Genomic DNA, 24,384 nt, shown 5'->3' on the forward strand with positions numbered 1-24,384 from the left:
AATTGTGCTTTCTCCATTTAACCATTTAAGTTCTTAGGTTTTATCATCAAGTAATGTGTGGAGGGCCCACTGCATGTCTCATGTGCAGAACGCAGTCCCATACAATAAATGTAAACAATTGTTTTTTGAATGACTGGACTGTTCAATACTGTTCATGCTAAAACAGATACTAAAATAGCCACTATTTTTTAGATGTTCACTTTCTATCATGAATTGTTCTAAGAATTTCACATGTGTTGTTCAGTCACTCAGTCATGTCTAACTCTTTGAGACCCCATGGACTGCAGCACGCAGGTTTCCCTATCCTTCATCTCCCAGAGCTTGCTCAGACTCAGGTGTGTTGAGTCGGTGATACCATCCAACCATCTTGTCCTCTGTTGTCCTTGTCTCCTACTGACTTCAGTCTTTCCCAGCATCAGGATCTTTTCAAATGAGTGAGTTCTTCGCATCAGGTGGCCAAAGAATTGGAGCTTCAGCATCAGTCCTTCCAGTGAATATTCAGGGTTGATTTCCTTTAGGATTGACTGGCTCGGTCTCCTTGCAGTCCAAGGGCCTCTCAAGTCTTCTCCAATACCACAATTCAAAAGCATCAATTCTTTGACACTCAAATGTCTTTATGGTCCAACTCTCACATCTATACATGACTACTGGAAAAAACATAGGTTTGACTATATGGACCTTTGTCAGCAAAGAAATGTCTTCGTTTTTTAATACTCTGTCTAGGTTTGTCATAGCTTTTCCTCAAAGGGGGCTTCCCTGATAGCTCTTTACCCTGATAGTTGGTAAAGAATCCACCTGCAATGTAGGAGACCCTGGTTCAATTCCTGGGTTGGGAAGATCCGCTGGAGAAGGGAAAGGCTACCCACTCCAGTATTCTTGGGCTTCCCCTGTGGCTCAGATGGTAAAGAATCTACCTGCAATGTGGGAGACCTGGGTTTGATCCCTGGGTTGGGAAGATCCCCTGGAGGAGGGAAAGGCTACCCACTCCAGTATTCTGGGCTGGAGAATTCCATGGACTGTCTAGTTCGTGGGGGTCTCAAAGAGTCAGACTCCGAGCGACTTTCACTTTTTTCACTTTTCTTCCAAGGAGCAAGTGTCTTTTACTTTCATGGATGCAGTCAGCATCTGCAATGATTTTGGAGCCCAAGAAAATAAAGATTGTCACTGTTCCCAGTTATTCCCCAGCTATTTGCCATAAAGTGATGGAACCAGATGCCATGATCTTAGTTTTTTGAATGTTGAGCTTTAAGCCAACTTTTTCACTCTCCTCTTTCACTTTCATCAAGAAGCCCTTTAGTTCTTCTTCACTTTCTGCCATAAGGGTGGTGTCATCTGCATATCTGAGGTTATTGATATTTCTCCCAGCAATCTTGATTCCAGCTTGTGCTTCCTCCATCCCAGCATTTCTCGTGATGTACTCTGCATAGAAGTTAAATAAGCAGGGTGACAATATACAGCCTTGACGTACTCCTTTCCCGATTTGGAACCAGTCTGTTGTTCCATGTCCTGTTCTAACTGTTGCTTCTTGACCTGCATAGAGATTTCTCAGAAGGCAGGTAAGGTGGTATGGTAATCTCATCTCTTGAAGAATTTTCCACAGTTTGTTGTGATCCACATAGTCAAAAGCTTTATCGTAGTCAGTGAAGCAGAAGTAGATGGTTTTCTGGGATTCCCTTGCTTTTCTAATGATCCACTGGATGTTGGCAATTTGATGTCTGGTTCCTCTGCCTTTTTAAAATCCAGCTTGAACATCTGGAAGTTCTTGGTTCACACACTGTTGAAGCCTGCTGGGAAAATTTTGAGCATTACTTTGCTAGCGTCTGAAATGAGTGCAGTCATGGAGTAGTTGGAACATTCTTAGTATTGCCCTTCTTTGAAAACTGACCTTTTCCAGTCCTGTGGCCACTGCTGAGTTTTCCAAATTTGCTGGCATATTGAGTGCCAGCAGTTTCACAGCATCATCTTTTAGGATTTGAAATAGCACAGCTGGAATTCCATCACCTTCACTAGCTTTGTTCATAGTGATGCTTCCTAAGGCCCACTCAAGTTCACACTCCAGGATGTCTGGCTCTAGGTGAATAATCACACCATTGTGGTTATTTGGGTCATTAAGATCTTATTCTTGCCACCTGTTCTTAATATCTTCTGCTTCTGTTAGATCCATCCCATTTCTGTCCTTTTTGTTTTGTTTTGTTTTGTTTCCATTCCTGTACTTTATTGTGCCCATCTTTGCACGAAATGTTCCCTTGGTATCTGATTTCCTTGAAGAGATCCCTAGTCTTTCCCATTCTGTTGTCCTCTTCTATTTCTTTGCATTGATCATTGAGTAAGGCTTTCTTATCTCCTTGCTAATGTTTGGAACTCTGCCTTCAGATGGATATATCTCTCCTTTCTCCTTTGCCTTTCGCTTCTCTTCTTTTCTCCACTGTTTATAAGACCTCCTCAGACAACTATTTTGCCTATTTTGCATTTCTTTTTCTTGGGGATAGTTTTGATAACCCTTTGTAGTATTACAAACTTCACATATGTTAACTCATTTACATATGTGTATCCAACAAGCAACTAGTTACCATTTTTCCCATTTGATGGATGAAGAGACCAAAGCATAGGGGTCAGCATGCTTTCCAAGGTCTCAAGAATTTGCAGAATTGGGAGTCAAACCCCAGGCTCTCTATGTCTAAAGCTTGAACTCTTAACTGCCTCTGCTATGACAGACAAGAAAATTACTCTGTTATGAGCAAACACATAACTTACACTATCTTCTTCCATTGGCCACTTGATGACATTATTCTAATTAAAATGTTACAGTGAGTCATTGATGTGGGTCCTGCAGTGATATTGTGTCTGAAGTTTTACCTAACTTTGTTCATGTTGAGCAGTGTAAATTATGGTAAAGACCATCTTTATGCCTAAGTTTTTGTTCTAGTTTTTGATTCAGAATCTTGTCCTCTTCTTAGGATGTGGCATTTTGGAAAACTTAACTGCTTATGTAGCTTTCATAATAAATGTTTCATGATTACCAGAAAACTTACAGTTTGCTTCTTTACAGAAAATCACTCTGCACCTCCTGACGTAACCACTTACACCTCAGAACATGCAATACAAGTAGAAAGGCCGCAAGGCTCCACGACGTCGCGGACAGCCCCGAAGTATGGCAATGCCGAGCTCATGGAGACTGGCGATGGTATGTCTTCCAGCAAGTTTTCCTCCTTTGTAAATTCCAGGTGCCCTTCTGTGCCCTGCCTGGATGTGTTTCTTCTAGGGACACAGTCGGCTCATGAGCTCATCAGGGCCTTCATGAGCTTCCCTAGAAGGTGGCACAGTTACAGGAAGTGCAGACTGTCTCCAAGGGCAAGAGTTACTCCTTGTTGTAGGAGTTTAGTCATGAGAAGAAAAAAATTTGATAAAATCCTGCTGTTTTTGGTGGTGAATGATGTTGATTCCACAGTTAAAAATTAGCGCAGGTGTCAAGACTATGACCAGGTACTTGGAGGTCAGTATGGAGCTTAACGCAACCAAAATAATTGACAGAGATGGGCAGTTTCGTGCTTTAGACTTTGGAAGAAAGAGGGTCCTTTTCTCCCTCCATGTTGAATAAGGTGTTGGTGATTTGTGTACAGCCGTTGGGGTTCTCTTATTACTCGAATCTTTCATCTTCACGTGCTCTAACATCTTTCTGTTACCCATTCTGAAGTGACAGGCTGGAACATGAACTTGATGCTTTATTCTGCATTCCTTGACCTCCAGGGTCATGACAGTTAGCATGGAACCTGATGATGATGTAAAGTGTTCTTTACTTGGAAGATGTCTGTAGTAGCTTCTGTGTGCCCTCTATACCACTGAGCTTGTGTCTGTGACACAGTGACTCAGGAGTGATGAGGAGGCCTGAACCCAGCCTCCAACAGGCTGATGCCTCCTCACTGTGATCAGAGCCCAAGGTCGCTGGATTGTGAGTTCTCTGTTAGTACATCTGGAGTCAATCCAGTATCCAGTATGATTGGTTTCTCTGGACTGCTTCTCAGTGTCGATGTCTGTGTAGTTCTCCACTAAATCCATTGTTTCTTGAATCTGTCATTACTGTTGTCCTTGTCTTCACCACTTTAGTATCTTTGTTGCCTTTGAAATTTATCATCTTCACCTCCTCCCCCAGGTAAATTCATCTGGTGTCCAGTCCAGTGGTGTGATAGCATCTTGTATCAAAACCACATGGGGCAGTTGTTGGAAAACAGATTGTGGGCCACATCCCAGACCTAACACATGAGATGCTCTGAGCTGGGTCCTAGGATGATGTGTGTGTCCTGTTTAAGCTGGAGCACCATTTCTCAGCATTATTTCTCAGTGGCCTTGAGAAATAATCTCTGATTCATCCAAACCAGATTCAGTTGAGTTCAGTTGCTCAGTCATGTCCTACTCTTTGTGACCCCATGGACTGCAGCATGCCAGGCTTCCCTGTCCATCACCAACTCCCAGAGCTTGCTCAAACTCATGTCCATTGAGTCGGTGATGCCATCCAACCATCTCATCCTCTGTCGTCCCCTTCTCCTCCCGCCATCAATCTTTCCCAGCCTCAGGGTCTTTTCCAATGAGTCAGTTCTTCACATCAGTTGGACAAAGAATTGAACTTTCAGCTTCAGCATCAGTCCTTTCAGTGAATATTCAGGGCTGATTTCCTTTAGCATTGACTGGTTGGATCTCCTTGCAGTCCAAGGGACTCTTCAAGAGTCTTCCCCAACACCACAGTTCAAAAGCATCAATTGTTCAGCGCTCAGCTTTTTTTATAGTCCAAATCTCACATCCATACATGACTACTGGAAAAACCATAGCTTTGACTAGACGGACCTTTGTTGGCAAAGTAATGGCTCTGCTTTTTAACATACTGTCTAGGTGGGTCATAGCTTTTTTCCAAGAAGCAAGTGCCTTTTAATTTCATGGCTGCAGTCACCATCTGCAGTGATTTTGGAGCCCAAGAAAAGTCTCTCACTGTTTCCAGTGCTTCCCCATGATCTTTGTTTTCTGAATGTTGAGTTTCAAGCCAACTTTTTCACTGTCCTCTTTCACTTTTTCGCTTTTCATCAAGAGGCTCTTTAGTTTTTCTTCACTTTCTGCCATAAGGGTACTGTCATCTGCATATCTGAGGTTATTGATGTTTCTCCTGGCAATCTTGATTTCAGCTTCATCCAGTCCAGCATTTCTCATGATATACCCTGCATATAAGTTAAATAAGCGGGGTGACAATATACAGCCTTTATGTACTCCTTTCCTTGGATTTGGAACAAGTCTGTTGTTCCATGTCTGGTTCTAACTGTTGCTTCCTGACCTGCATACAGATTTCTCAGGAGGCAGGTCAGGTGGTCTGGTATTCCCATCTCTTTCAGAATTTTCCAGTTTGTTGTGATCCACACAAAGGTTTTGGCGTAGTCAATGAAGCAGAAGTAGGTTTTTTTCTGGAACTCTTGCTTTTTTTGATGATCCAGCAGATGTTGGCAATTTGATCCTGGTTCCTCAGGCTTTTATAAATTCAGCTTGACCATCTGGAAGTTCATGGTTCATGTACTATTGAAACCTGGCTTGGAGAATTTTGAGCATTACTTTGCTAGTATGTGAGATGAGTGCAATTGTGCAGTGGTTTGAACATTCTTTGGCATTGCCTTTTTTTGAGATTGAATGAAAACTGACCTTTTCCAGTCCTGGGGCCACTGCTGAGTTTTCCAAATTTGCTGGCATATTGAGTGCAGCACTTTCACAGCATCATCTTTTAGGATTTGAAATAGCTCAACTGGAATTCCATCACCTCCACTAGCTTTGTTCATAGTGATGCTTCCTAAAGCCCAGTTGACTTCTCATTCCAGGATGTCTGGTTCTAGTTGAATGATCACACCATGATGCTTATCTGGGTCATGAAGATCTTTTTTGTATAGTTCTGTGTATTCTTGCCACCTCTTCTTAATATCTTCTGCTTCTGTTAGGTCCATACCATTTCTGTCCTTCATTGTGCCCATCTTTGCATGAAATGTTCCCTTGGTATCTCTAATTTTGAAGAGATCTCTAGTCTCCCATTCTGTTGTTTTCCTCTGTTACTTTACATTGATCATTGAGGAAGGCTTTCTTATTTCTCCTTGCTATTCTTCAGAACTCTGCATTCAGATGGGTATATCTTTCCTTTTCTCATTTGTCTTTAGCTTCTCTTCTTTTCTCAGCTATTTGTAAGGCCTCCACAGACAACCGTTTTGCCTTTTTGCCTTTCATTTTCTTGGGGATGGTGATGCATCCTATCCAATGTCATGCACTTCCATCCATAGTTCTTCAAGCACCCTGTCAGATCTAATCCTTTGAGTCTATTTGTTACTTCCTCTCTGTAATCGTAAGGGATTTGATTTACGTCATACCTGAATGGTCTAGTGGTTTTCCCCACTTTCTTCAATATAAGTCTGATTAGCTGGGATCAGCTAACCAGATTAGCTGGGACTATTTAATAGGGGAATATTATGTTTAGATATTGAGAATTCTGGGTTGTATATTTTTATATATTTTCAAGATTGTAAAATATTTAATATCTCAATTCTGAAAGTGCTCATAGGATATTTTGAGACTATTAAAGTGGTTATTTGATTGAAAAATTTCCTTGAAAGCTGTCGTACTCATTCCAAAAACTGAGTTGTGTTTTTGTGACACTGTGTGGTGGATGGCTTCCCAAGTGACGTTAGCAGTAAAGAACCCACCTATCAATGCAGGAGACATGGGAGATACAGGTTTGACCCCTGGGTCGGAAAGATCCCCTGAGGAAGGTGTGGCAGCCCAGTCCAGTATTCTTGCCTGGAGAATCCAATGGACAGAGGAGTGTGACGGGCTACAGTCCATGGATTCACAAAGTGTCAGACTTGACTGAGAGACTGAACACACACGCATGTGCCATGGATAAAGGGCTCTGGCTCAGTCAGAACAGGAAAGACCTCTTGTGGTTGTGGTTCTTTTGTCCAGGAGCTTAGAAGGTTCTAGGCCTGTAAATTTACAGGTTCAGGTTTCTAAGCACCTTTGAATGGGAATGAAATCTGCCTGCAGAGGAGGGTACATTTGATCCAGTTGTGGCTTCAGTGTCTTGGTGCTCCTTTTTGTTCATTCATTTAAATTTTTAAAAATTCCATGTCTTTTTCACTCATCATTTTCAAAACTATGTAGCATTTATTATCCTAAGAAACGTATTATAAGGTGGGGTTTATTTTCCTCCGTACATATGGATAAATATTAATATATGTGAGTTCTGTGTTAATATCATAAATTGAATTTAGAGACTTTGGTTGCTTTGCTTCTGGGATGTGTTCCCTAAATGTTCACTCAGGAGAGTGGGTCTGAAAGGCATATAGAAGGGACCTGACTGTCACCTGAAAGAGGATAGTGGCACTTGTAGCTCCTCAGGTTCCTGTACTTTCATTGGGAGGTGTCGGGGTGACAACTGGAGGCTGAGCACAGGTGGTCTCAGGAGACGGGGTCTTGGGGAAGGTCTCGCTGCTTCATCAGCTTTCTGATCAGACAGAGGAGAACCTGAGACGGGTATGAATGAGGAGATGACAGACCCTTTTTTTAGGAATAGAGGTGGGACCAAGCCCAGTCTGTGGTCTGGAGCTGTTCCCAAGGTCACCAGAGCCAGACAGCTCACAGTGTAAAGAGCATCATTTCTGCTCCATCTTGATTCTCTGTTGAGGCTTCCCAGCAAGGCCACATGCTGGGACCACTCTCCTTGGAATGTTCTTGTTGACAGAAGTCATCTAGGGACACAGAGGGCACCAGGCTGAGATGGGACAGAGTGTGGTTCCACAGCCGTTTTTACTGTGGCTGCTTGTTCATGGTGGTTTGTGCTGAGAGTCAGTCCACCTGCCTCATGATTCTGTTTTCAGGTGTGCCTGTAAGTAGCCGCGTATCTGCAAAGATCCAGCAGCTTGTCAATACCCTCAAACGACCCAAACGACCACCCTTACGGGAATTCTTCGTCGATGACTTTGAAGAACTACTAGAAGGTGAAAGAGCCCCTCCCTACCCCCTCGTCCAGTGTTTCTGTGACTCCATAAACTGTAGTTATTTCTTGACCAAGGTTGTTTGATCTTTAAAAACAATAATCTTTGTGTTCACAGGAAACAGGAATCCTGCCTAGAAACTGTAGGTACTGTTCCGCAAGGTCCCTTTAAACATATGCTCAGTCCCCAAACAGCTGGGTCAGTACCACTGGTTCTGACTCTGAGAAGCATGTGATTTTGTTCCATGAGCCAGTCCTCTTTCTAAGGACTCCATGAAGCTTCAGGAATGCAAGGAAATCAGACAACCTGAGCTCAGCAAGCAGTGCATTCTCTCTCCGTAGGCTTTAGAGGAATGCAAAGTGAGCTGTGGGAATCTTGCCTTGCTGCCTCTCTGGACAGCTTCAGGAGCTGGATGTCTTCACTCTGAACACTGCTGAACCTTTTAATACAAGAAAACCCAAAATTGAAACAAAGTACTGCTTGTTTTATCAAACCCAGTCTCCTTATTTTCTTGGTCTTTGTGCCACAAGAAAGACATGGTTGATTTTCTAGCCAGCATGTGGAAATCATCTGTCATATGCTGTAAGAGAAACCTTCCCAGAAGTAAAAAGAATCACCTCTCAGATTCTCACCCATCTAAAGAGTCGGGCAGATTGTTCTTATTATAGGGCATTTATCTTTGTTTTACTTAAGAAAATATGAGCTGTGCTAGTTACTCGTAGTGGTTGTAGCAAATTCAAATTTACATCTCCATATTTAAGGGCACAATATACTTCAGCCAGATTTGAACTCTTTGGAGTCTACAATTACTGGTGTATGTTGAGAATTGATGTTTTAAACATGGCACCCCACTCCAGTACTTTTGCCTGGAAGATCCCATGGACAGAGGAGCCTGGTGGGCTGCAGTCCCTGCAGTCGCTGGAGTTGGACATGACTGAGCGACTTCACTTTGACTTTTCGCTTTCATGCATTGGAGAAGGAAGTGGCAACCCACTCCAGTGTCTTGCCTGGAGAATCCCAGGAACGGGGAAGCCTGATGGGCTGATGTCTCTGGGGTCGCACAGAGTCGGACACAACTGAAGCGACTTAGCAGCAGCAGCAGCAGCATTGTAATGTTAGACTCTAGGTGTGTTAAAATGCATAGTTTTACTTGTCAGTTTATAAATGCATTCAGGTCTCCCTAAGTTCCACATCCTGACATTGCCTTGGATGTTGGAAGAATTATGTGCTTTGGTTATATCCATGAGGCTCATATGTCAGATGTAGCTCTAATTCTAGAAAAGCACCTGTGCATGTTTCCTGTAATAAATTTCTAACTCAAGTATAAGTCTTCTGGCTTCTTTAAAATGAATAAGAATGATTGTGCTAATAATGGATGTATTTTTCTTGAAAACCTTCTGTGTTCAAATGTATTTAGTTCAACAACCAGATCCAAACCAGCCAAAGCCAGAGGGAGCCCAGATGTTGGCGATGCGTGGGGAGCAGCTGGGTGTGGTTACAAATTGGCCCCCATCTTTAGAAGCAGCGTTACAGCGATGGGGGACCATCTCACCAAAGGCCCCGTGCTTGACCACGATGGACACGAACGGAAAACCTCTCTACATCCTCACTTACGGTAATCCTTTGAGGCTTATCCATCTTTTGTCTGCTTGTGCCTGCACACAACTGCCACTTTCAGGGTGGAAGTTTATATTTGTGTTGCCTTATGTTTCCAATATGGAAATAAATGGAACCCAAAAGGAAATATTGGATTGGCCAAAAAGTTCATTTGCGTTTTCCTGTAAGATACTATTGAAAACCCAAATGAACTTTTGGGCCTAGCCAGTATAGGAAAATTATTCGATTTGAATGTGAAAAATTATTATTTGTTAATGATTTTTAGTAAAAACCAGAAAGTGATACAAAAATTAGTGACTATAACTCTAATAATAAGATGTTGGATTTTATATCTTGGAATGTATATTAAATTAATGCTTTGAAGAAGGATTGGTAGTTAAAGAAATGAAACAAGAAAGAATGTATATAGAACTCTTTGACATGCATCACTTAGAAGAAACAACATTTGTTTCCACAGTACTTTTCTAGCAAGCAAGGGAAGCAAACTTTTGCTCTTTATTCAGTATGATTAATGCAGTCCATAAACTTTGGGAAATAGTTAACTATACAAGAGAGATCCCTTTCTCTTTGCTTCACAGATAAGGGGCCACGGAGAAAGCAAATTGTCAGGTCATTTTCACACACTCTGGTGCAGCATTGCAAAGAAATCAGCTTCATAACTAAAAGACAAAATGGCTTATATCTGCACGTGTGAGGTTACATTACCATTTTTAACTTCTGGTTTTATTTCTATGATAATAATGCTCTTCTAATTGCAGGTAGGAAAGAAACTGTTTTCTCCATTAGCAGTGGAGCTCAAGAGCCAGGTGTTGTGTTAAGTAACATAACCCAGCTTTTAGTGGGGCCCAGAAGGCCCCCACTGTAGACTTCATCATTATCCTCTGCATCTCATGGAAGGAAATGGGATTCAGGAGCGTATGTTTTCATAGTCTCAATTTTTTTCTTCTAGCTTTGTTGGGAAATTCTTAGTGGATAAAGGGTATTTTACCCATAATGGGACATAGGATTGATTTTTTTTTTTAAATTATACTCTTAGAAATAAATTTTAGTCAGTCAGAAAGATAGAAGACTTTCCTGTCTGACCCTCGTCCCTGGCCAGGTTCAGACCAGGAGCTGATTGGGTACTGTTTTCCAAGCATCATTTATTGAAAGACTGTCCTTTTCCCTTTCTTGGCTGTTTTGTCATACATCAGTTGACATATATGCATGGGTTTATTTATGGGTTATTCTGTCTCATTGATCTATATGTCTGATTTTGTGCCAGTATCATACTGTTCTTATTACTGGTAGTTTTGTAATGTCAGGGAGCATGATGTCTCTAGCTTTGTTTTTCTTTCTTAAGATGACTTTGGCCATTTGGGGTCTTTCAGGGTTTCATACAAATTTTAAAATTGTTTGTTCTATTTCTGTGAACAGTGCTGTTGTAATTTTGATTGGGATTGGATTTAGATTGCTTTGAGTAGTACGGATACTTTAACACAACTGCTTTTTCTAATCCATGAGCACAGAATATCTTTCCATTTGTTTGTGTTATCTTCAGCTTCTTTATCAGTCTTACAGTTTGGTTTTTTTTTTTAAGATGCAGATTTTATGGGGCTTAATTTTCATTGTGCTTTTTGTAGTGGGTTTTTTTTGTTTGTTTGTTCTTTGCCACACCATGCGGCACGCTAGATCTTAAGTTCCCAGCCAGGGATCGGACCTGTGCCCCCTACAGTGGAAGCACGAGGCCTTAAACCACCAGACCTCCAGAGAAGTCCCAAGTCTTAACAGTTTTGAATGTACAGGTCTTTTACCTCCTAATTAAATTTATTTTGAGGAATTTCTTCTTTTCAATGCTGTTGTAAATAGGATCTTTTTCTTGGTTTCTCGTTCTAGTAGTTTATTATTAGTATATAGACACAGCAGTTTTCTGATAACAGCAGTACATTGATTTTGTATTTTACTACTTTACTGAATTCATTTATTACTCTGTTTTTTCTGTATTGTCTTAAGGTTTTCTATGTATAATGTCATGTTATCTGCAAGTAGTGACAGTTTTTCATCTTCCTTTTCCAGTTTGAATGCTTTTTTTTTTTTTTTTTTGGCCTGGCTACTCTGGCTAGGACTTAAACAATACTTTATTGAATAAACATGGCAAAAGTGAGCATCCGTGTCTTATTTCTGAATCTTAGAGGAAATGCTTCAGGTTTTCATTGTTCAGTATGCTATTAGCTGTGAATTCGTCATCAGATCAGATCAGTTGCTCAGTCGTGTCCTACTCTTTGCGACCCCATGAATCGCAGCACGCCAGGCCTCCCTGTCCGTCACCAGCTCCCGTAGTTCACTCAGACTCACGTCCATCGAGTCAGTGATGCCATCCAGCTATCTCATCCTCCGTCGTCCCCTTCTCCTCCTGCCCCCAATCCCTCCCAGCATCAGAGTCTTTTCCAATGAGTCAACTCTTCGCATGAGGTGGCCAAAGTACTGGAGTTTCAGCTTTAGCATCATTCCTTCCAAAGAACACCCAGGGCTGATCTCCTTCAGAATGGACTGGTTGGATCTCCTTGCAGTCCAAGGGACTCTCAAGAGTCTTCTCCAACACCACAGTTCAAAAGCATCAATTCTTCGGCACTCAGCCTTCTTCACAGTCCAACTGTCACATCCATACATGACCACAGGAAAAACCATAGCCTTGACTAGACGGACCTTTGTTGGCAAAGTAATGTCTCTGCTTTTGAATATGCTATCTAGGTTGGTCATAACTTTCCTTCCAAGGAGTAAGCGTCTTTTAATTTCATGGCTGCAGTCACCATCTGCAGTGATTTTGGAGCCCCCACAAAGAAAGTCTGACACTGTTTCCACTGTTTCCCCATCTATTTCCCATGAAGTGATGGGACCAGATGCCATGATCTTCGTTTTCTGAATGTTGAGCTTTAAGCCAGCTTTTTCACTCCACTTTCACTTTCATCAAGAGGCTTTTTAGTTCCTCTTCACTTTCTGCCATAAGGGTGGTATCATCTGCATATCTGAGGTTATTGATATTTGAATTTATCATATAGGACTTTTATTTTGTTAGGTATGTTTTCTCTGTACCCACTTTGTTGAGAGTTTTTATCATAAATGGATATTGAATTTTTAACATTTTTTTCTGCATCAGCTGAGATGGTCATATGATTTTTATCCTTCATTCTGTTAATGTGCCATATTATTCACATTAATTGACTTGTGGATGTTGAACCATCCTTGCATTTCTGGAATAAATCCCATTTGATCATGGTGTATTATCATCTTAACATATTATTGAATTTGAATTTGGTTTGCTAATATATTGTTGAGGATTTGTGCATTTGTTTTCTTCAGACCTCTAATTTTTTCATGGTGTCCTTATCTTGTTTTGATATGAGGATAACACAGGCCTTGTAAAATGAGTTTGAAAGTGTTTTCTTGTCTTTTGTTTTTTGGAAGAATTTGTAAGACTGCTTTAGTGGTGATGAATTTCTTTAGCTTTTAGCTTGTCTGGAAAACTTTATCTGTCCTTCAGTTCTGAATGATAACTTTGCCTGGGTGAGTGTTCCTGGTTGGGAATTTTTTTTCGTTCTCCCTTCTAAATCAGTCAAGAACTGTTGTATTGTCTTTAATTTAAATCAGCAATTTGCTGTTTATTTTTTCTACTAGAAGAATATTTCTAGAACTTTGCCAAAGTGTGTTGTTGCCTTTTTCAAATTGTCTGTTGTAAATTGGCTTTTGTATGACTTTATGATGATACCAGCTTTAATATTCCAAACTGAGAATGAAATTGAAATTTTTAAGAAAATATAATGGTGCTAATTGATTGTAATTGATGTGTTAGTTTACAACACATTGATTTTTTGTTTCAGTTAAAACAAGTTGATTGTAATTGTTTGTTCAGCCAAAATAATTTCCTAACATTGTTCACAGTGGGAGAGGGAGAGGGTGGGAAGATTTGGGAGAATGGCATTGAAACATGTAAAATATCATGTATGAAATGAGTTGCCAGCCCAGGTTCAATGCATGATACTGGATGCTTGGGGCTAGTGCACTGGGACGACCCAGAGGGATGGTATGGGGAGGGAGGAGGGAGGAGGGTTCAGGATGGGGAACACATGTATACCTGTGGCGGATTCATTTTGATATTTGGCAAAACTAATACAATTTTGTAAAGTTTAAAAATAAAAATTAAAAAAAAAGAAAAAAAATAAGTTATAGTGGTTTTCACCTATGCTTTTCAGCTCCATTAAAAGATTGATTTTATTTAAAAAAAAGAAAGAAAGAAAGAAATCTGACAGCACAAAGTATTTGTGATTTCTTTAGGAAAAAAATAACTCCCTGAGTTATTTCTAATGGCTAGTAACTCTTTGGGGAGAAAATACAATCACCAAATAAAAACCAAATAATTGTAAAGTAGACAGTCTTGAGGAGATAGAGTTAAGGAAGGTGGAAGAGGTGCGTGAATAAAATGTCACAGTAATTACTGTTAGTACTCAAGAAGTAGGCTCAAATGAATACCGTAATTTTGTGCTTTTTACAGCTTGCTTAATTTGCTGTTAATAAAACAAACATTTGTTGAGCACATACTGTGAGCCAGGAATGTCTAGGAATTACAGGAATCAGAAACAGTGGAAAAGTCCTCTTTGTTCCCTAATCACTATGGGGGGAGACAAGTTGATAAATCCATTGGTAGGAAGACAGGAGCAACCCTAAATTGTGTTGCTACAGAATCCAATATGAAATAAGACAAATTCAGATTCTTTTCATTTAAACTGTATATTAATTTAGCTTTTACATTTTAAATAGGAAAGAGATTAGAACAGAGATTACATTTATAGGAAATAGTTCAAATTGTTGTTATCTTTACTATACTATTGTTTCCCTGGTGGCTTAGCTGGTAAAGAATCCGCCAGCAATGAGGAGATTCTGGTTCGATTCCTGGGTCAGGAAGATCTTCTGGAGAAGGAATAGGCTACCCACTCCAGTGTTCTTGGGCTTCCCTCATGGCTCAGATGATAAAGAATCCGCCTACAGTGTGGGAGACCTGGGATTGGTCCCTGGGTTGGGAAGATCCCCTGAAGAAGGGAATGGGTATGCACTCTAGCATCCTGGCCTGGAAAATTCCATGGACAGAGGATCCTGGCTACAGTCCATGGGGTCACAAAGAGTAGAACAAGACTGAGACTTTCACTTTACTATTATTGCAAATCTCTTAACACTTTGACTGCTTCTGAAAGCTTATAGAACCTAATGTTATAAAAGGCATTTATGTGTCCCAAGAATTCATGTTAGGTTTTAAAAGTCATTTTGATTCAATCTCAGACTGTTTGCTGTCACCTAGACCTGCTGAGAAAATGTCTGGCACTGAGAGGTAGGCAGGGATTTGAATCTGCAGGTTCTTCAAAACTGGTCATTTTTCTTATGTTCTTAAAAATCTTTTTAATCCTATTTTGGAGTGTTTTTTCCCCCAGCGTTCAAAACTTTAGTTCAAAATTCTTACCATAATCTTTATCTAAATTCAAGGGTTACTGTCTAAAAACTGTAAAACTCTGAAGTTAGGAAAAATTAAAGTTGAGAAACTTAGGACACAGGGAAGGAGGGGTATCAGACCCTACAGAAGCCATCCTAAGTAGCCTTTATGTTTTTTGCAATCACACAAATCACTTATGATTATACAGTGGAAGTGACAAATAGATTCAAAGAAAAATTCCATGGACAGAAGAGCCATGATCTGATAGAGTTCCTGAAGAACTATGGACAGAGGCTCGTGACATTGTATAGGAGGCAGTGATCAAGACCATCCCCAAGAAAAAGAAATGTAAAAAGGCAAAATGGTTGTCTGAGGAGGCCTTACAAATAGCTGAGAAATGAAGAGAAGCTAAAGGCAAAGGAGAAAAGGAAAGATATATCCATCTGAATGCAGAGTTCCAAAGAATAGCAAGGAGAAATAAGAAAGCCTTCCTCAATGATCAATGCAAAGAAATAGAGGAAAACAATAGAATGGGAAAGACTAGAGATCTCTTCAAGAAAATTAGACATACCAAGGGAACATTTCATGCAAAGATGGGCACAATGAAGGACAGAAATGGTATGGACCTAACAGAAGCAGAAGGTATTAAGAGGTGGCAAGAATACACAGAACTATACAAAAAAGATCTTCACAACCCAGATGAGCACAATGGTATGATCACTCACCTAGAGCCAGACATCCTGGAATGTGAGGTTAAGTGGGCCTTATGAAGCATCACTATGAACAAAGCTAGTGGAGTTGATGGAATTCCAGTTGAGCTATTTCAAATCCTAAAAGATGATGCTGTGAAAGTGCTGCATTCAGTATGTCAGCAAATTTGGAAAACTCAGCAGTGGCCACAGGACTGGAAAAGGTCAGTTTTCATTCCAATCCCAAAGAAAGGCAATGCCAAAGAATGCTCAAACTACCACACAATTGCACTCATCTCATATGCTAGTAAAGTAATGCTCAAAATTCTCCAAGCCAGACTTCAACAGTATGTGAACCATGTACTTCCAGATGTTCAAGCTGGATTTATAAAAGCCAGAGGGACCAGAGATCAAATTACCAACATCCGTTGGATCATTTGAAAAAGCAAGAGAGTTCCAGAAAACCATCTGCTTCTGCTTTATTGACTATATCAAAGCCTTTGACTGTGTGGATCACAAGAAACTGTGGAAAATTCTTCAAGAGATAGGAACACCAGGCCACCTGACCTGTGTCCTGAGAAATCTGTATGTAGGTCAAGAAGCAACAGTTAGAACTGGACATAGAACAACAGACTGGTTCCAAATTGGGAAAGGAGTACGTCAAGGCTGTATATTGTCACCCTGCTTATTTAACATATATGCAGAGTGTGTCATGAGAAATGTTGGGCTGGATGAAGTACAAGCTGGAATCAAGATTGCAGGGAGAAATATTACTAACTTCAGATATGCAGATGACAGCACCCTTATGGCAGAAAGTGAAGAAGAACTAAAGAGCCTCCTGATGAAAGTGAAAGAGGAGAGTGAAAAAGCTGGCTTAAAATTCAACATTCAGAAAACTAAGATCATGGCATCTGGTCCCATCACTTCATGGCTAATAGATGGGGAAGCACTGGAAACCGTGAGAGACTTTATTTTCTTGGGCTCCAAAATCACTGTAGATGGTGACTGCAGCTATGAAATGAAAAGATGCTTGCTCCTTGGAAGAAAAGCTATGACCCACCTAAATAGCATATTAAAAAGCAGAGACATTACTTTGCCAACAAAGGTCCATCTAGTCAAAGCTATGGTTTTTCTAATAGTCATATATGGATGTGAAAGTTGGACTATAAAGAAAGCTGAGTGCCGAAGAATGGATGCTTTTGAACTGTGGTGTTGGAGAAGACTGTTGAGAGTCCCTTGGACTGCAAGGAGATCCAATTAGTCCATCCTAAAGGAAATCAGTCCTGGGTGTTCATTAGAAGGACTGATGCTGAAGCTGAAACTCCAATACTTTGGCCACCTGATGCGAAGAACTGGCTCATTGGAAAAGACTCTGATGCTGGGAAGGAGAAGGGGACAACAGAGGATGAGATGGTTGGATGACCTCACTGACTTGATGGATATGAGTTTGAATAAGCTCTAGGAGTTGGTGACGGACAGGGAAGCCTGGTATGCTGCAGTCCATGGGGTTGCAAAGAGTCGACATGACTGAGCTGAACCACACAAAGCAGGACTCACTAAAAAAGGAAAATATGTGTCATTTTGAACAACATAAATTAGTGGTAACTCACTAATGCCGTAGTCCCTCCCGTGTTTTACTCCCTAGAAATCCTCGTCTACTTCTGTGATGATAGTTAAATTCTCTGTGGCTTTGCTGTAGGTTCTTAGCACCCTAGGTGTTTGTATTTAATACCTTATTTTGTTGTTCATGCTGCTCAGATTTTATAAGTCAGAGTTGCTGGCTTTTGTTTCCCATCTGGATTCTAAGGACTCAGAATAACTTGAAAGCTTAAAGTGAAAAAGTAGTACTCTCAATATAGGTTAATTTACATACATATACACAGTAGAAAATGCATGTGTACAATTAATTGTGTCTTTATAATTTGTATTGATAGGCAAACTGTGGACAAGAAGTATGAAGGTTGCTTACAACATTCTGCATAAATTAGGTACAAAACAAGAGCCTATGGTGCGACCTGGAGATAGGGTAAGTGCAATTTAAATTATTGCATCTGCAGGACACGTGGTCTGAGGTGGAGAAGATACCTACTGTTTTAAAGTTGCAAATTTTAATGCCTCCTAATACTCATATTACCAAATCAGGCTCCCACAAGCCAGAAGAGATTATTCAGCAGGTGTAACCTTTATAGTAGCTCAGTGAGCTTGACTGTAGTAGTTCTCGTGGGTTATCCACAAGGAAACTGGGACTTGAGAGGATAAGAGTCATATCAGATGAAGGCACATGTCCAGAAAATGGTGTAGCCAGTGCTCACAGCTATTTCTGTCTAGCCCCAGGATGTATATTCCTAACCCCTGACACATATGACCTAATGGGAAACAGCTGTCTGTCTGAGGATGCAGGACAGTTGTGTGCTCGTAGACTGTTTTGTATCAGTGAGTGATACCAAGAATCCTTGCAGCAAACCACTGGTACATTCCTTTCCTACTATTAAATTTGTAGATACAGGCTACTGTCTTTGGTCGAAAAGAATTTTATTCTTACTGCAGTATGCCAATTTACTGAGAACAGATGTTAGTATTTCCTTTTTAATGTTACACACAGAGCAGTTAATCTGGCCCAAGCTTTACCCATGAATAAGATGTGGGCCTGCATGTAGAACCTACTTTTCTTGCCTTAAGTGGAGTGACTTTTTTTCCATACGTTGCTCTGTACCTTCATGCCCCAAGACTGGGTTATCCACCTGCACCAGAGACTCCAAATGAATTTTATAGAAGTTTCATTGTGGAGCACCATAAATGAGCAAGAATACAAGCTATGATTTACTTATGAGATATTACAAAAGCATGGGTTCGTTATGAAGAATGTTTAATAAGATTGCTGCAGCCCTAGGATTCTGTGGTAGGCTATGATTCTCTGCAGTTTAATGAACTTGTTTGACCTCTAGCTTTTAAAAGTCAATCATGGGTCTCACATGTCCTCATTATTAAACTTACTGTAAAGCTACAGTAATCAAAACAGTATGGTATTAACACAAGGACAGATACAGACCAAAGGAATAGCATAGAAAGCCCAGAAATAAATCCTCACATGTACGGTTAAGTCACTTTCAAGAAGGATGCTAAGACATTAAATGGGAGAAGGGCTAGTGTACTCAACAAATGGTGCTGGGAAAACTGAATATGTATAACCAAAAACCCAAAATTGAACCTTTATAGCATATATTGGGGCTTCCCAGGTGGTGCTAGTGATAAAGAACCTGCCTGCTGATGCAGGAGACCCAAGAGACGTGGGTTCGGTCCCTGGATTGGGAAAATCCTCTGGAGAAGGGCATGGCCATCCACTCCAGTATTCTTGCCTGGAGAATCCCATGGACAGAGAAGCCTGGCGGGCTCCAGTTCATAGGGTCACACAGTCAAACATGACTGAAATAATTTGGCACACATGTAGTGTATATTAAATAATTAACTCAAAATGAATTAAATATCTAATTACTATTATCTAAACTCTTTAGATAAAACATAAAACATGTTTCATGGCATTGAATTTGGCAATGATTTCTTAGATATGGCACCAAAAGCAAAGGGAATAAAAAAAATTGGTAGGTTGCACTTGATCAGAATTAAAACCTTCAGTGGGCCAAAGGACATTGTCGAGAGTGAAAACATAGAAGGGGAGAAATGTTTACAAATCATATATTTTACAAAAGTTTAAAAACCAGCCACAGTGCTTGAATAGACCTTTTTCTTTGGAAGATTTACAAATAGCCAAATAAGCCCATGAAAATATGCTCAGCATCACTAATCATTAGGGAAAAATACATCAAAACCACAGTGAGATACCACCTCACACTTACTAGGATGAAGAAATAATAAGTGTTAGCAACATTGAGAAATTGGAACCCTTCTATTGCTTTTAGGAATATATAGTGGTGTAGCCATTGTGGAAAACAATACTGTGGTGGTTCCTTAAAAAACTTAAACATTTGACCCAATGATTCAAAAGAACTGAAAGCAAGAACTTGAACGGATAAACATCTACACTACTTTTCACAGCAGCAGTATTCACAAAACCCAAAAGGTGGCAGCAGTTCAAGCATCCATGGAGGGGTGAACGGATAAACAGAATATGGTATATTCATACTGTGTAATGTTATTTAGCCTTAAAAAGGAAGGAAATCCTTATATGTTCTACAATGTGGAACGACCTTGAGGACATTATGCTCAGTGAAATAAGCCAGTCACAAAAGAACAAATATTGTATGGTTCCATTCATACAAGGTACTTAGAGTACTTAAATTCCTAGAGACAGAAGAATGAAGGTGACCAGGGGCTGTGGGAAGGAGGAAATGGGGAGTTAACTGTTTATGGGGGCAGAGTTACAGTTTAGGAAAGTGAAAATGTTCTGGAAATGGATAGCTGATGATGGTTTTACAACAGTGTGAATCTACTTAATGCCACTGAAATGTATACTTGAAAACAGGCAGCATGATAAACTTCGTTAGATTTATTTTATCACAATAAAATGTCAGTTGCATGGATAATGTCTCCCTTATAATTTGGTTAGTAGGTCTCAGTAGAGTCATTTTTTTAAGTCTTGGCCTGCAAATTTTTAAAGTTCATTTTCAGTACCAGTTGTAAAATAAACCATCTCTGTTCAGCTGTAAGAAAGAATGTGGGGACAGATTTTGATAGACTATGTGAAACTATTCTTTTCAGCAGCAGGTGGTTTGAATTGTGTGAGGAGGGCTGCATTTCTAAATTATTCCTTTGAAAGTGTTCATGTGGCTGGGATACGGCATGTGTATATAAATGCCTATTAATAAGCATATGCCACTGTAGTGTTCAGTTGATAGTAACCTTCTATCACAATAAACAGGTTCTTTACCTCTTTGAAAATTGTTTTAAATTAAATGTAATTCTCCCAAGGATAATTAACAGTCTGTCTTTGGCATAAAAATTGTAGATGCTCTTTATGTGGGTGACCCTCTTAATGCACTTTGAGGGGGGTACCTGCTTGGGCTTTGAAAAAACATTTATGTGCCTAAGCTGAAAAGGTTTCAGGATATTGTAGTAGGAGCTGTGGAATACACAGAGATGCATCATATGTGAAGCCTGCCTTCAGGGAGCTTACTATGTTAGGGAAAAATGAAGATACTGATAATTGGCTATCTGTAAGTTGGAAAATGAAAAAGGTCTCCAAAAAGATGGTGAGAGATACAGATACTTACTGTTTTAGAAGGACAGAGAGTGTTCTCATTTTGGGAGCTTCTGGAATGTGAGACAACTTCTTGGGGAGAAAAAGCAAGCCCAGAGCTCTTGGTCAGTTTCTAGGACAGAGTGGAAAGGACTGAGGGGAGTTCTGTGGTATGTGGCTGGTACGGGAAGACCAGTGGAGGAGAGCAGACCAAGGAGGTGGTCTCTTGATGCCTGTTATGCTCTGTGCATAAAGTGCAATGAAATGCCAGGGAATACATAGGGAATCGAACAGAAAGAAACCGTGTGGGTTTATGAAAATGAAGTGTCCATATGTGTATTGCACTGGAATCACTGTGCAGTTAGCAAAACACAGGACTTGTGACTGATAGAGATATAAAAGGGAAATGTGGTGAGAATGATACAAATAGTCTTCCCTTTCTTAAATTCTTTAAAAAAAATTCAGTTTTGATTCTAAAAGAGGTTGTAGGTATTGACTGTTTTCTGTCACTTTTATATTTTTGAGAGTATAATATACAATTTTGTATCTTGCTTTGATTCCCTTGATGTTAATATAACATTTCATCCTGTTTTAACCCAACTCTGCAAGGTTATATAACATGACATTTTCAGCATGAACTTTAGTGATCAAGCAGTGGGAATTTAAAATCCTGGATCAAATTGACTGTCCTATGAACAGAGCTGGGATGGCACCAGACCAGAATCTTGGGATTCGTTGACCCACAGTCTAGCTGTGGAAGCAGCGCCTTCTTTTGCTCAGTGCTGTGCTCTTGAAGACTCCTGCTTGCAGACTAGGTACTCTAGGAGGACTTTGGGGTGGAGTCACTGGTCTGGGGAGGAACTGCATCTCCTGTATTTTCCTCTGTTTTGGTTCAGAGAGAGCAGTCTTAGCAGCAGTGGTGCCCTGGATGCTTTGCAAACGTTTGACTGAATATCGTTGTTTTGCCAGATCCAGATCTAAAAACAGATGCTGTCTACTCTCAGACCACCAGCTGAAGACAGAATACCTGAGGCCAGTGTAAACCTCAGATCATTTTAAAAATAGTTTGTGGTTTATATGCAGAGACACGCAAATAAATCCTTTCGTTCCTCCTTGGAAGTCCTACTAATGGTAGCCTGGCATCTGCTTGGGTGTTTTGGGGACAAAATTAAGATTAATATCTCATTAACAGTTTTTTCGCTGAGTTTCTTAAAATTCTTCAGTAGTGCAGCATGGCTTTTAATGGCCTTATGGTTTCATTTGGCTCTCATTGTCTGATTTTAGTAAATTATAGGAATGCCATATAGAAAGGAAATCTTCACATAATCCCAAACTTAATTTGTTTCCATCAGCTATCCTGAGTTGCTTACAGGGTCAGGGTTAAGATGCAGCCTTCTCTGTCCTTAGCTGTCATCTGAATCCTTTATGCCAACCTGCTTACTTAGATGTTGAGGTGATTAAGATGTTTTATCCAGCTGTTCATGACAAAGTCAGTAACTTCTAGTTAGGATGTTTCTAAAGAAAAATGGGTTAAATTTCTTGATAGAGTAATACAAAAAACGTACATCTGCTAAATCATGGGTGTATGTGGTTAATTATTAACAAGGAAGGGCAGTGCGGATGCAACAGTAGCACCTGGGAAGAGCTTGTGTTCTCATGAGGCAGAGTCCTGCAGAGCTCGGGGCAGGGGTGGGTGCGGATCCGAAAGTAGGACTGCCTGTTCCATCCTAAAGGTGGCTGCTCAGGCCGGAGTAGGGAGGGCTGCTCCAGAAGGAGCGTTGGGTGATGAAGAGCAAGCAGACAGAGCCTGCACTAGCTCTACTGCAGATGCTGACCTGAGCGCCCGGTGAACATAAATGTGGCGAAGAGTCTGTCAAACACTTGACAAGTGTACATACGTCACTAAATGCTCTCATGAGAATGGAAAGCATTATATCAAGAAGTTTTTGCATCAAATATGAGTTAATACTATAAAATGTAAATACTAGTAGATAAATAGACACAGGAAATGAAACACAGTTCATACAAGAATAAATAATTATCAGCCCATCTGGTAAAAGATTGTTCTTAAGGTTCTTTTGAGAAACATTTGAAAAATCATACAATGCATTATTTGGCTACTTGGATAATTTACCTTTTAGAATTCCATGATTATTCTGCTCCTAGCTCTTCACAGGCTGAGCCCAAGAGGCAGTGTGTGGCAGAAGGTGTGGGCCGGTGTTCACAGAAACCTTTGCTGTGAGGGCCGGCCAAACCCAGGGCCTTTTGGGTGGGTGCCATTCACGGCTGCCCGCCATGTGCCAGGAACAGTGTGAGCCTTAGACATTTTCTCACTTGACCTTTACTACAACACTGGCATGTAGGTTCTACTAGCTAGTATTCCCACTTTTCAGGTAAGAAAACCAAGGCTTGGGGTGCTGAAGTCAAACCGGGGTCAGAATAGCATTGCTCGGAGTCCAGCACTTTAGGGAGGACGTGCCCAGCATGCAGTCACCATGGTGAAGACCATGTGGAAGCACAGGGACACACTTTAGAGCCCAGTGACAACAGTGAGAGACAAGTAGTGTGTACATACTGGTTTCGTCTGTGTAAGAGTACATGCCTTTGGGGAAGATAACATGTAAACAGCATGGATAGTTGCATTCTGATGTGGTGACAGAGAGGACCGTGGATAATCTGTTTGCCTTCCACATGAGCTAAAGGAAGAGTATCTGATAACTTATTAAAATGCATTTTTAAATGGGGCATGTTAATTTTTTCTAGTGGAATGGTGTCAGTGTTAATCCTTCTCTCTCTCTCTGGGTCCAGGTGGCACTGGTGTTCCCCAACAACGACCCCGCTGCCTCCATGGTGGCTTTCTACGGCTGCCTGCTGGCCGAAGTCGTGCCTGTGCCCATTGAGGTGCCCCTTACCAGAAAGGTAAAGAACCCTTCTTTCTGTTGAGGCCTCTTGGCCATGCTGGAAGGTTCTGTTGTGGGGTCAGAACGTGCAAACAGTGTCTGTAGAGCGTTCCTCTCAGCAGCATGTGTATCGGAAAGGCCAGGGCTGCCTACCTTGTCTCTGAAACTCTGTGCAGTTCTCATCGGCCATCCCAGCCCTGATTCCAGTCAGCGCAGTGGCCAGAGTCAGCTGCTGCTAGTGGTGGTGCCTTCCGTGTGTGAGCAGGGTGATCTGCCGGAAAGCCAGGCGTTCCAGTGTCTTGTTTTTCAGTGTCACTGTGCTAGAAATCTGAGTAAATGGTGGACTTTTTACTTATTTTTCAGGGGTGGCAGTTGTCGCATTTGTTCGGGTGTTAGGATGTTGTCAAGTCCCAGGTTCAGCTATAATTTGTTGAATCTTATTCTAAAAGAAGAATAAGTAACTTATCTTGCTGTCACAGTTGTAGTGTAGTCCAGCGTCAGAATCCTACACAGCAGC

At 40.8% G+C, this 24,384-nt stretch overlaps 1 protein-coding gene across 7 annotated transcripts in view; it reads left to right on the forward strand.

Moving 5' to 3' along the window:
- Positions 1-24,384, forward strand: part of DIP2C (disco interacting protein 2 homolog C) — a 293,572-nt gene that overhangs the window by 191,291 nt on the left and 77,897 nt on the right. For all 7 annotated transcript variants that reach the window (XM_061436555.1, XM_061436553.1, XM_061436559.1 and 4 more), the window contains 5 exons: positions 3,050-3,184; positions 7,893-8,012; positions 9,427-9,624; positions 17,708-17,799; positions 23,776-23,886. In XM_061436555.1, the coding sequence (XP_061292539.1) occupies positions 3,050-3,184; positions 7,893-8,012; positions 9,427-9,624; positions 17,708-17,799; positions 23,776-23,886 (656 nt within the window). The remainder of the gene's footprint in view (positions 1-3,049; positions 3,185-7,892; positions 8,013-9,426; positions 9,625-17,707; positions 17,800-23,775; positions 23,887-24,384) is intronic.

This window comes from Bos javanicus, chromosome 13 (assembly GCF_032452875.1).
Source record: "Bos javanicus breed banteng chromosome 13, ARS-OSU_banteng_1.0, whole genome shotgun sequence".
Classification (NCBI taxonomy): domain Eukaryota; kingdom Metazoa; phylum Chordata; class Mammalia; order Artiodactyla; family Bovidae; genus Bos; species Bos javanicus.